Source organism: Ilyonectria robusta (genome assembly GCF_021365365.1).
Source record: "Ilyonectria robusta strain PMI_751 chromosome Unknown BGZ61scaffold_19, whole genome shotgun sequence".
NCBI classification, from domain to species: domain Eukaryota; kingdom Fungi; phylum Ascomycota; class Sordariomycetes; order Hypocreales; family Nectriaceae; genus Ilyonectria; species Ilyonectria robusta.
The window spans coordinates 828928-842174 of NW_025764453.1; the positions used below are offsets into that span (position 1 = coordinate 828928).

A 13247-nucleotide genomic window follows, 5' to 3' on the forward strand; every position below is an offset into this window, starting at 1 on the left:
AGTTACCCTAACGCTCCTAATCCCCAACCATTCCAGATGTTCGAACTCGTGGCAGACTAAGCCCAACGCACTCAGAATTCGGGGTGATCCCTCCGGTGGCGGGTTGCATCACGCGGCTGGCGCCGTGGAGGTGGGTCTAGATGGCACCGGGGACACGGCCGAGGCTCCGGTTGGTACTACTCCACAGGCAACGGGGCGGCAGGCAATTTGTTAGTTAGCAGCAAGTCGTTGATATCCAAGACGGGGGACTTGGGAATTAGCTAGTTAGTCTTGGCTGCCAGGATTCACCAGTATAGTTCGAAGAAACTCAATCCTGGAAATGGCTTCAAACGGTATGAATCGTTACAGTTTGGTTGAATGAGGATCCTAACGGGGGAGCACGCTCTTGAGCTGGCATGGATAATACTTCACATTACGTCACAAGGAAGCAGACAGTCCAGTCCAGTTCAGTCTAGTTATGACTTAGGATATCGACTATTGAGTGAGCATGGGAACTGGCAGCATAGAACCAGGTCTCAGTTCTTAAATCCCATCAAATACCCTCCCTCACGCACAATTGGATTCCACCACAGTCTGGACCGTCTGAACCCACAATCACATTCTACGCCAATTCCCAAAGCAAGCCTGCCAAGCGGCCGCCCGTCGACTCTTGCAACCCTCACGTCGGGGAATGCACCGCAAACTATTTGGTCCCACGCCCCCGCATGGCAAAACGCTGCTCCCAGGGCGGCCGCCACGTGGACGAGAACCCGTTGGAATGAGCCAAGCTGCGTTGCTGTCATTGTCGCGTGGTGTGGCGGCGTTGCCATGCTTTCCTCCACGAGAGGCCAGGCCAGTCTGTTCGTTGCGAGGGAAACTTACACGTCGTGAAATGGTCTGATGTCAGATGGATCCATGAACGGGCGTTGCGTGTTTGCGGATATGGGAATTTCCAATACGCAAGCCTGGGTTTCCTTGACTCTTTGGGTTCTTGGCTCTTTAGGTTCTTGGCTCTTTGGCTTCCTTGACTCGACCGCAAAGTCCAGGATGTGGATATATGGCGACAATCCCATGATACCAGCACCAGGTACTCGGATCGACATGTCTCAGTGACTAGCACCGCTTCCTTCTCCCCAGTGCCAATTGTCTTATTAGAAACATGCACAACTCGTCCCTCGCAGCCGCAGCCGGCCTCATCGCCAGCGCCATGGCCTGCTCGCGCGTAGCCTACAAGGCCGGCGGCGCGAGCAACCGCATCACCATCGGCCGGTCCCTGGACTTTGTCGTCGACACAAACACCACCATCTGGGCCTTCCCCGCGGGCCTGCGGCGCTTCGGCGGCGTCTCGGGCAACCCCTTCACGTGGAGGTCTCGCTACGGCTCCGTCACGGCCGTGGCGCTCGACGAGGTGTACACCGAGGGTGTCAACTCCGAGGGCCTCACGGGGAGCGCCATGTACCTCGACCAGATCGACTACGGTGCGCGCATCGGGAGGGTACCGGGAATGTTTGTCGGCGTGTGGATGCAGTACTTCCTCGACATGTATGCCACTGTCGCCGAAGCCGCCAAGGACTCCTGCCCCAGCGAGGGTGGCGAGCAGAAGTTTCAAGTAGTAGAAACCTCTCTGAGGCGAGAATTCTCCGCCGGTGTGCACCTCTCAATCTCGGATACAAAGGGAGACAATCTCATCCTGGAGTTCGTCGAGGGGAAGCTCAAGTGCCACCACTCACCCAACTACACTGTGGTAACCAACGAGCCGTCTTTCGCCCAGCAGCTTGCCATTGACGCGTACTGGAAACCTCTCTCCAACTACACTCTCCCAGGCACTTCCACACCCGCAGGTTTGTCTCCCCTTACTTGGGAACTGGGCCAAAATACATTGCTAACCTACCGTCACAGACCGCTTTGCCCGTCTATCGCACTACAACCGCATCATCCCCCCAGCCGTCGACCTCGAAATCGCCATATCCAACACCGCGGGAATGATCCGTGCCGTCAGCACACCCATAAAAGACCAAGACCTAGAAGAAGATGATAATGAAGATGAAGATGAAGATGAAGATGCCAGCGCCCCAGAGGTGTGGCCGACGCTGTGGCGCATGTTCACCGACACGCTAGACAAGATTGTCTTTTACGAGAGCGCAACGAGTCCCATGAATTTCTGGTACGATGTCGACGCGCTAAATTTGACCAAGGGCGCCAGCGTAACAAGGCTGTCCCTGGCTGATGTGTCGTGGCGGAAGAGAGTTGGAGATGTGACTGACAAGTTCGAGCCGGTTCCAGATAATGAATGTATATGGACGGTTTGTTGACGATGAAATGGCAAGGGGTAAATGTAAAAGTAATAAAACACGCAATAAACTAGAGAATAGAAACACAAGAATAAATCTACTTGCTTGCTTTTGGCGATAATTGTTAACTTCGATAGTGTGCATTTGTACGGTCATTGCTCACCTATATAATCTCTTGGAGTATCAGAGACAAACCGAAGCCCAGCAGACAAAGTCAAGATACATGGTTCAGGAAACCCATACTTTAAACTGTTCTGTGAATTTGGACGATATGTATTGTTGATATTTAATGACTACTTTGTTCCTCATCGACATGTCCACTGCCAACCCTTTTCCCTTCATCCCACTCACCCTACACCCCCAACATAAAGCGTGCCACAAACAACCCTCATCTTACATCCAACCCAGAGTTTTCGCCATCGTTTATCAAGTTTGCCTAGAACGATGGCCCTCGCTCATTCCCAGCCCTTCTTTTCCGCCATGCTTGCGTGACGACATCGACACAGCAACTACCAACCGACGATATCACGCCCGCGGCACGTTCTCGGGGGGATCTCCAGTAGATGGGGTCATCATTTGTTTGCACGTTCTAAAAGTTCTTTCTTTTTGATCGGGCATCTCATCACTCGTCTCTTCGTCCCCGGGGAATCTTGGCTCTGCCCTGATGTGAAAAGAGGAAGGGGATATAAAAAGGGGTAAACGAATCCTGCCACTCATTCTCCTGTCGTTGATCGCTGATAACTAACTTAACTGGCACCGCCATTAACGGCACCAGGGGCGCCAGTAAGACCAGCCTGCTGAGCAGCGAGGGCCTGAGCCTGCTGGGCAGCGACCTCATCAGCCTTGACCATGACGCCCTGGATCACAGTCTGATCATCGGCAGAAAGGTGACCAGCCAGGGTGGCATAGAACTGGGGCTGCTCCTGTTGCATTTCTGTGGGAAAACCGCGTCAGAATGGTTCAAATATTAATAAGAATTGGGATGAACATACTCAACAGGGTAGCGCGGAAGAGCTGATAAGGCTCAATCTTGTCAAGGGGAGACTCGAGGAGGACGCTGTCCTCGCCGAGATCATCTTCCTCAACATCATCAATCGCACGGCTGAACTTCTGGGCCTGAAGACAGTTCAAGTTAGTACAAGGTCTGATAGTGTGAAGCGCTGAGTGATGCTCACCTCCTCATTCAGGAATTCCAGGTAAGCGGTGCTTTCGTCCTTGGACTCGCCGGTCTCGCCCTCGGCAGACTCCTCTTCTGCGTTCCAGTTGGCCTCATCGTCATCCCACTCGTCCTCTTCACCATAGTCGTAGGTGGACTCGAGGTGGAAATCATCTCGGAGAGCCTCCTCGCGGTCTTAAAAACATTAGCATGTGCTGCGTAGTAGGGGAATGAGAGACTCACTCTTCATGGCATTGGGGAGAGTTCGGAACAGCTCGGTGATGCCTTGGAGTAATCGCGGCCAACCAACCGAGACACTGGCGGGAACCTGCTCGTGGTTGAGGTTGAGCAGAGCAGAGATGGACACGATACAGAGCTTCTTGTCGTGGACGCGAGTAAAGGAGGTCATGCTGCCGAACCACAGGCTGAAGAAGCGGTTGGTCCAACCCTTGGTCTCAAGGACCTGGAGGGTGAGAAGGGGGTTGTAGTGGATGGAGTTAATGACCATCTCCATCAAGTGAATGCGGTAGCTCTTGATCTTGACGTCCTGGCTGGCCAGAATGTTCATGGCCATGTTGATGAAGCCCTCGACACAGCTGTCGATCTGGCCACGCAGGCTGAGCATCATGGCCTCAGCCAGCTTGCAAGCACATATCCTCTCGACGCCTCCCTGGATGCTATCCGTGAACATATCAGCGACCATCGAGTAGAGAGCCTGGGTGTACTCGGGCTTCTGGGCCAGCTGAGGAGCACCAAACTGGACAAAGTTATCAAGTGCAGGAAGCATATCCTCCAGGTAGTACTCGGCGCCGGCCTTGAAGGTGGTGTGGATGAGCTCAAAGGCCTGCCACATGGTGGGGGAAATGGCCTTGGCAGCGAAAGTGCAGCTATCGATAATCTCGAAAACCTCGTTGTAGAGATCTGCGCATAAAAGTTAGTGAGCACATTCAAAGTCGAAAGAGGAAACGAAACTTACCATAGAGCTTGTTTTCTAGGGTAACCTTGATGACGGGCATGAGAACAGCCTCGATGTGAAGTAGGACATCGGGGGTGCTCTCGAGGGTAAGAATCAGAGTGCCGATGGTCTGCAGAACACCAAGGGCGGTGATGCTCTTATCGTCGTACTCGTTGTAGACTTCGCCATCATCGCCAACCTTGCTCTCCTTCTCGAGAAGCTCACGGACAATTCGCATGTAAGTGTCGCGAAGCTGCTCGCTCAGGGCCACGGCGAAGGGGGTCAATTCAGTGGCAAAGACCTCGACAAAGTCCTCCATAACATTGGCCAGGGCATCGATATCGGCCTCGTTCGCCAGCTTAAGCAGCTGCTGCATAATGGTCGGGATGTTCTGCTGCATGCTGGTGCGAATGACATCGTGGCGAATGAGGGGCTGCAGAGCAAGGGCGGCGGTGACACGGACGGGGAGCGCCGGGTCAGCCATACAGTCCAGGATGTGACGGTAGATGGTGAGGAGGTTGTTCTGGTCCTGGAAGTTGAGCTGCTCAAACTTCTCAATAGTGTCGCAGGCACGGGCTCGGAGATAGCCCTGTGAGCTGGTGAAGTCGGGGAAGACGTAGCGGACGAGGAAGTACTCGACCTGGTCGGCGATGGGGCTCTTCTTCCCGAGGATGACGGGGGCAAGGGTGGCGATCATTCTCAGAGCACCCTCCTTGGCAATGTGGTTCTTCTTGTCATCCGAGGCCTGCTCGTATTCATTGACAACGGCGTTGACGAATGTGAGAATCTCAAAGGTCTCCTTGCGGCGGTTCTTGGTCAGGTTGACCAGGAAGTTGGTGGCGGCAACGTCAGGAGCGGATGCCTCCTCGAAGTAGTTAAGCTTTCGGTGGAGGTACTCGTCGGGCTCGTCCTCGAACTTCTCGATATCCTCCTCAGTCAGGCAGAGGACGGGGAAGACGAAGTGAGTGACCAGGTTGGTCAGATGCGGCTTCAGATGCACCCACATCTCCTTGGGCCGCACCGACTCGTCGAGGAAGACGAGGGTATAAGACAAGCAGGGGCGACTGAGCCAGGACGTCTTGGCCACCCACTTCTCAATCTCTTGCAGGTAGTGCTTGAGAATCTCGGGAGCGATCTTGGAGGTGAAGTCCTTGGCAAATTGGAGGGCTTCGTCGCCCTTGCCGGGGCTCGCGGGGTTACCGTGTCTGGAGAAAGCAGAGTTAGTTGTGTTGATGGCATTTGAACATGTACCAAGCGCAATCGTACCGAATAAAGAGGCGGTTCAGGTTGAAGTAAGCCCACTTCTTGGCCTTCCACCAGTGGTGCTTCTCGCGATCATAATTGTCACCCTGCATGGCATTGGCGGGGCAAGTCTTGGAGACGGTCTGGAGGAAGACGGTGCACCAGGCGATGGTGACGTCGTGCTGTCGCAGGAAGGGAGCGAGCTCCAACTGTACGAGGTTCGATTAGTAAACCCAGCGGATTTGGACAAGATGGGAATGGAGATATCGCACCCAGGTTGCGTGCTTGTAGGCCTTGAGGGCCAGGTGCAGCATCTCACCGGCCTCATCGCTCTCCTGGTTCACCAGCTCATTGCAGATGGCCAGCAGGCGGGGGAAGCTGGCCTCGACAATGTTGTCGAAATGTCCGCGGTCATCGCTGTCATTCGACTTGTAGCGGAAAGCGCGGCAGATGGCGAGCAGACATTGCAGACCGGCGAGGACCGAGCTGGGGGTGTTTGTGTTGAGGAGCTCGAGGGTGAAGTCCATAAACCGCGGCCATCGGGCGGGGAAGTCATATTGAAGAATGCGCTGGAGGACGGGGATGAGCTGCTGGCGGACCAGGCCCTCGGAGGCGGCGAGGATGGGCAGGAGGCGGTCTCGGACGCGCGCCTTTTCGTCTTCGGCGATGAGGGTGGTGGGGTTCTCGGCCGTGTACGAGTCCGCGTTGTACCAGGAGCGATTGACACGGTTCTTTACGTAGATGACGGCTAGGAAAGCAGGGTTAGAGGCGCTGGCTGGGATGGCGGCAGCGGGGGTCGCGTTGGAGGGGTGAAAGAGGGAGGATGGAGACATACTGGAGAGGCGGACGCTGGCATCCTGCTCGGCCTGGAGGATGTCGAGCAGACAATCGAGAAAACCGGGGTGCTCCTCGATCTAGACGAGAGCAAGTGCTTTGTCAGTATTGGAGACTGGGAAGCGTGAAGGCGGCGCAAGGGGCGGGGAGTTGACGTTGGTGGTAAACAGTCGGGGAGGAGGGTCAACGGGCAGGCAACGACGAGCAGACCGACAAGCCACGGCCTCTATACCGTCGAGGCTACGACGATAGAGATAGAGGATAGACGGCGGGAGGCTCGACGGGCTGAACGAGGAGCGGACGACGGGAGGGAGAGGCGGGATAGAGAGGCGGGATGGACAGGCGGGATGGCATCGGGTTGGCATCGGGAGGGCAACACGCACCTGTTTTAGCTGCAGCTCGGCGCGCCGTCTGTTGTCGGCATCGGGATCCAAGCTGGCAGCTAGCAAGGACCTCACGGCGGCGGGATCCATGGCGATATGGGGGGCGGATGTGTATTCGAGGTCGAGGGCGACGACGACGAAGGTGGGAGGTGGGAGAGGCAGGATCTGTCAAGTCAGGTTGGGAGCGGGCGGCGGATGCGGATGGCGGGGCATCCAGCAGCGGGCGGGTTGGCGGGTTGGCGGGTTGCAGTAGCAGTACCAAAGTAAACTTAGCAGGAGCAGCACACAAGCACACAAGCTCTCTCTCTCGCTCTCGCTCTCACAAACAAACGACTCGGTCTGGGACTCAGAAGACTCGACGCAGCAGGGACCACCAACAAGTGCCAAAGCCAGGGCAGGGCCGGTGTCAGTGTTCGGTACCAAGTGCAGCCAAGTGTGTTATTAGTGCGATAGTGCTAGGAGCCTTGTTAGGGCGCGAGCCAGAGGTCCAAGTGTCTGTCCAAGTGTTTGTCCGGCGTCGCCCAAGCAGCAGCACCACTGAGAGTCAGCAAGTAACTACCTAACTAGCAGTATCTGGGCAAAGACCCCGGCCAGCAAAGGGCAGCAGCAGCCTGCAAGCAGCAAACGGAATACGTCGATGGGGATTGGATTTTGCTAAGTATGTCGATTGTGATTGGGACCGAATAGGGCTGGCGGCGGGTTTGTGTGGGACAGATGGGCGGTACACACTGCACTGCGCTGCACTGCACTGCACACTGCACTGTGGAACACAGTTTGGGACTCGACGGCAGGGACTGTTCTGTTGTCTGTCTGTGTGTCCCCTTTGCTGGTGGAAGGCGTTGGTCTGGCTTTGAGGAAACAGAGGCCCTCATATGGGGGACAAAGCAATCTGATTGTTGCCGAGCGTTTACACTGTAGATCTCCCTGCAATGGCCGTGGTGGATGGATGATACGGCAGACCCAGCGTCGTCTAGCAGCATCATCCCTACATTGTACGACAGCACGACAGCATCGCACGTCTGCCTTCGTACAGTGGCTCGCGACAGCCGCCGCCGATCTCTCCAGGGCCCTCTAGGGGACCCGAGCGGCGCCCTATGACATAGTAGGGCCCCTAACAAGCCCGTGGAACATGAACACCTCCGACCCTTTGAGGGGCCCTTGGGCTTGGGTTCCCCAGAAATAATCCCACCTCAAAGCGTCGCTCAGTCACTCACCTCCCGTGGCCCACACACACACACGACCGAAAAAATAACCCTACGAAACTGTTTGCCACCCTGCCCGAATGGCGGCACGATCGGGTAATAGCCGGAAGAGAATCCGCTCTCATGTCAGGTCGCAACTAAGGGAGGATGGGACCCATCCTAGACGCAGTGACAAGAAAAAAGTCCAGCGGCGGAGGGGGAAAAAAAAATAAAAAAATTGTGCCGCCCGCGAAACCCAGTGAAATCGCATATCGCAGGGTCCCGCGGCCAAGCGTCTCCACCATGCGCGCTCACCGCCTTGGCCACTCGAGGGCTTGGGTGCCTTGGGTCGTGGAGGGGGAGGGGGAGACGGAGGGGGAGCACCTGAAGGATAACCCTGACTTCTTAGCTCCAAGTGGCTGGCGGGAAAATCGAGCATGAGAGACGATGATGCATGTTGCATGGATTATGGGTGCATGGCCAGACCGTATGGGCAGGGGTGGGTTTTCAGAGGTAAAACCGCTTTGTTTAGTAAAGCAAGAGGTAAGAGTTGCATGAGGCGGAGGGAAACCCACCAGTTAATCCATGAATTAATCCATGGATTAATCCACGAGTTCATACTTTCACTTCCTAGGGTTGAAAGCTATCACAAAGTAAACAATGCCGGCCTCGTACCTCCAGCAACCCACCCACCCGCCTTGGCCGGGCCTGGAATCATCACCACCACCACTCCAAGGGTCCAACCCCCCACGTCCTCACCACAGTGGCTGGCAAGCCATGCTGCGTCGTTGCAATTGTAATTTGTGCACACCTCATGAGGCTGCGCTATCAGACACGAAAAAAAGGCACATTCCATCCCGTCATTTGCCGTACAGCCTAGAGCCGCAGCCATTGCCATATCCCCCGGACCTATTATCAACCACGGACACACCACCAAAGCCATAAGTTATGCTCTCTTGTCTCGAATCACAATGTCTCAGACCCTAGCCCCCCTGATCCTTTCTGCCCTTTTTTCACGCTGCTGTTGCCTATGCCCAGATTCACACGGCGCCATGCTCCCCCCAGGCCTTGTGTCTCGACTCCACGTCCTCGCTGGACGCAGTTCCACAGACGTAACGCGGCAGAACCGACGTAGCTCAGCAGCCCCGTCCTGTGAATGATTGAGCCCCAGGGGATCCAGAGCACAGTCGGGTACATGATCGATCTAACAATCTAGCATGCCTGCAGCTCCTCGCCTCACGTGGCTGACCAGGGACCAACCTGGCCGGGGAATAATTGTCTAGCCGTGGGGTATACCGTATTACTCGGTATCAAGTTCTGTGCCCCTGGGATGCGTTGCGACGTCTGGTGTGCCGTGAGGTCACACCAAGGCAACTCGAGCACCCGAATTGTAGCCTCGGTCTGCTTGCGTGGGTTTTGGTGATGGGATACATGCAACCTCTTCCAAAACAGATCGTCGAGCCTAAATCATGCCCTGATCACCACAAGTCCCCGGCTTTCTTCGTGCCAGCCCTATTGGTACCGCCCCGGAGCATGCAGTCTGCCTTCCGCAGCCCCTTAGACTCTTATTGGCAGCGAGCCTACACTATCACATACATGGCGAGTTAGAATTGCACATGCACTTGACGGTTCGATAGTAGGGTCACTTTACAACAATTCATCCGCACGGCTAAACTTGCTTGAACCAATAACCCGGCGGCTCGCCTGAAGCAATGAGGCGTGGAGTAACGAGGTGTGAAGCATCGAACAAACTACTCCAAGAACACGACATACTTTGGCCAGTACCGGATGTCCTTTCGGCGGTTGTAGAATAATTTCTGAAGTATTGTAGACGAATAGAAAAACCTCAAGCGAAAAGCCCATGAGTTGGCATCTAATCACGGGTTAATTTCCCCAAAATCTCCCACCCCTCCCCAATGAGGTCTTCTTCTTCTTCTTCACAAATCCCCCAGTGTGCACAACTTCTCTCATCATCCATCGAGCTGAAACTCGGTACTTATTTCGCTTGTTGAGGTGGCTCCGAGGGCGGTACCTGAAAACCTTCACCTCACTTTGATTCGCCTTTAATCCTCCTACATCATTCTCACTTTCACGCTCACTCACTCTCATCCTCATCCTTACTCCACTCTCGGCCACACACACTCCATCTCTATCTCCCTGACACTTTTCAACATCCTGTCACTCCACCATTTTTGTCTATTACGCATACACACACCACCCTCTCTCCCCGCTCTGGGACTCCCGCTATCCTCGGTATGGAGCACGTTGCAGACGCCGGGAAGGCGATATCCATCGCGCTGGACGATAAGGTGCGTTCACCTCCACGAACCGCTAGACTCGACCGCTTTCTCACCTTCGTCCCAGTCCCCTGTCCTAGACGAATAGGATCGTCGAGAGCTGGAGGATGTGAAGTATGTAAGTGATGCATGCAGTCTACTTTCTAGCGTTGAGGCTGGTCAGGAGCTGACCTTGATTCTCACCAGCTGCTAGGTCGCCGATTTCCCATCTGCCCTATTCACGCAGGGCGGTTTCCGTGCGTCAGCAAGCCCAGTGTCCAAGCCATCATGGACATCATATTTGCCACGCTTGTGTCATTAAAAATAAGCATATGCTCCTTGTGAGGCCATTCCGCGCTTTCCATGAGGACTGCGACGACCAGTTATGGACGTACAGAAACCTTCCCGCCGACACACAACTTTGTGCCGACAGAATTGGGACAACCACAGTTGAATGGAGAGAGGAGCATCCTTGCAGCGGTCAACAGACGTGCCACTTCTTCTCTATGCCTGATGGAACCTGCGCGAATCCGGACTGCTCAAATTTTACTTGTCCCTCTTGTGGTGCCTCTGACCACCTCCTCCCGGTGCCTTGCTCTTTGTCCTTGGATGCGGCCACGACCAGCTCGGGTGACACGATTGCGTGAGTTAGACCTCCCCTGCATCATGTTTGTGCTGCTGACGTTTATTCATAGAAGACGCCCTGCTCCGGCTGAGGTCCCTCTGCCGTTTCAAGCTCCCGTCACAGCTCCGGCTCTGGCTGCCTCCTCTCCTGAAGTCACACCCTCTACCCAAGCCGCTTCTGTCGACCCTCTTATGGAATGCTATCATACCTGGGAGAGATTCAGAGGCACGATGCAAGAAGAATGGGGTTGCGATGTCTGCATGCGGTCGAGATGCTCCCAAGCGTGGGTTTACCTCACTTGCTCGGCTGAGATATGCGGAATATGTCACAAACCTGGCTTGGTTCCTAACGAGGCTTTGACCCATTGATTACCCTGTTCTCGGTTCCTCTTGTGCATTGCTCCCTCCATCGCATGTAATATGGGGGTCGATATTCGAGGAGATTTATCACCTGAGTGGATGCTAAACGGGAGGATAAGATTCAAGTCAAAATATCGGCAGAGACTTAGTAAAGCTCAGGGTGGCAGTTACTGTATTCCAAAAGCATGATTTCTCTAATCTCGGGATTACCAATGACAAGGCAACTGGAAAACGGGTAGCCACAGCCTGGTTAAGTCCAACATCGATAGTGTGTCTTACCATCACAGCAACTGCCTGTCCATGTTGGGGTGAAAGTCATCATCTAGCCCTTGACCAGCTCCTCACCGACCGCACGACTCAACAGACCGAATGAATTTACCCATCCCATCTCCTTGCGGACGCAGCATCCCGCTCCATTTCAGGCGACCGGCTTCGTCTGCCCCCGATGGGAGGTTACACGGGCGGCCCTCGTGAGGGCCAGATGCGCTTCGGCAACGCAGCACGTGTATAATCTCTCTGCGTCTTTTGGCACTAGTCCGTATCCCTCTCTTCGTTCCGACAGAGTCATTTTAGCCGTGGTCATGCTCTACTTGACCGGTCTGCGTGTAACCGTGTGCGGAAGCGGTGGCGTCTCGGTGAAAGGCACCGGCTTGGGGGATCAAGGGGTGGATGAACCGAGGTAGAGGGTTGGGTAAGACGAGAGAGTACTCTGAAGAAGAGGCCGCAGTATTAGGAACGAAGGGGCTGTTTCTTAGGGCTGTCCGGAAAAATGGACCGCGAGAACGATGAGGATATCAGCAATCCATTCTTCCTACCCTCACTCCCACGAAGATAGGAAAGCCTCAACTAGCACTCAAATGACTCTTGTGAGAGCTACCTCATCGCCCCTTCATCCCATATCATGCTTCTTGAGTACTGGTGTTCCTCAACTGTGCTGCTGACAAGGATGTCTACAGCTTACGGCTACGTACATCAAGCCTCCGGGAAACTACATTGACGAAACCATAAGTGTACGGCATCCCTTGTCCAATGTGAGAGGTGTGGCATGGTGTTCACGCAGTCATGCAGTCATTCGAGGAGGGGATAGCCAGAGATCTTTGGTCGTCTGAAGCTCGCGGTGGTCTTGGTGGAACACCGCCGCTGTTCACCATATATGAAGCCCAACACCACCCGAGCTCGAATGACAGATAGGAGGCGTTGTCTACCCATACAAAAAAAAACATATCTACCAGTTTCAACCCTTCAATGACCATGCAATCATCCTCTACATTTAGCACCACTCCCTCCTCCCTCTCCGCCCACGATGCCGAACCAGCCAGCCACCAAGTCTTTCGTGTCGAATCGCCTCAGAACCACCACAAACTCTTCATCCAGACCAGCTCCGACATTGTTCGTAGCTTCTTTGCTCACGTCATCCATACCGCAGACACCTCGCAGCCGGCAATGACCTTTGTCGAGGACGTCGCAGACACTGCAGATCCTCTCGCGGCTGCCCTCAACATTCAGCACCTCGGCTCCGTCGCCCCTGGGGACTTTGATCGCCTCCGCGCAGCTTGCCGCGAGAACCCGCCACCGGAGAAGGGCCCCACTGAAGAGGAAGGCGAGGAGGAAAATCTCAGGCGCAGTCGTGTCTGGCTCCACGAGTTGGTCCACGTATTGGTTAGTGACGGCATCCTAAAGCCGCCGCCGTTGCATGACGACTCCCACTCTCACCACCGCCCGAGACACCATCATACGCATCATTGCATTCATCAACGACTCCACTGCCATCATCCGTATCGAAGACGTGGCCGCCAGCAGTTACTCGCCAACTCTCTGTTAAACCCAGCAGCAACGGTCCAGGAACGATGATCACACCTGATTAAGAGTATTAACGGTAGCACTAGGCTTGGCTAGACATAAGAGAGGACAACAACAAAGAGGCAAGGCGGATTGTGGGGTGCACTAAACAGTGCCAGATCGCTTG

The 13247-nt window shown here is 54.8% G+C and overlaps 3 protein-coding genes across 3 annotated transcripts; 2 read left to right on the forward strand and 1 right to left on the reverse strand.

The window, feature by feature from the left end:
* Window positions 1-1138: 1138 nt before the first annotated feature.
* On the forward strand, window positions 1139-2291 carry BGZ61DRAFT_536129 (nucleophile aminohydrolase; the record flags this gene model as incomplete). Its single annotated transcript, XM_046254352.1, has 2 exons — window positions 1139-1820; window positions 1879-2291. 2 exons carry the CDS (start codon window positions 1139-1141, stop codon window positions 2289-2291), a joined length of 1095 nt encoding a protein of 364 aa, XP_046100494.1.
* Window positions 2292-2948: 657 nt separating this feature from the next.
* On the reverse strand, window positions 2949-7164 carry BGZ61DRAFT_76003 (armadillo-type protein). The gene is made up of 9 exons (XM_046257059.1): window positions 6841-7164; window positions 6459-6537; window positions 5896-6371; window positions 5648-5832; window positions 4403-5586; window positions 3670-4347; window positions 3446-3621; window positions 3263-3386; window positions 2949-3204 (listed from the first exon to the last, which is right to left on the reverse strand). Exons 1-9 carry the CDS (start codon window positions 6928-6930, stop codon window positions 3017-3019), a joined length of 3180 nt encoding a protein of 1059 aa, XP_046100495.1. The 5' UTR covers window positions 6931-7164; the 3' UTR covers window positions 2949-3016.
* Window positions 7165-12185: 5021 nt separating this feature from the next.
* BGZ61DRAFT_457780 (uncharacterized protein) lies at window positions 12186-13214 on the forward strand. Its single transcript, XM_046246683.1, has one exon. It carries the CDS (start codon window positions 12527-12529, stop codon window positions 13130-13132), a length of 606 nt encoding a protein of 201 aa, XP_046100496.1. The 5' UTR covers window positions 12186-12526; the 3' UTR covers window positions 13133-13214.
* Window positions 13215-13247: the final 33 nt, after the last annotated feature.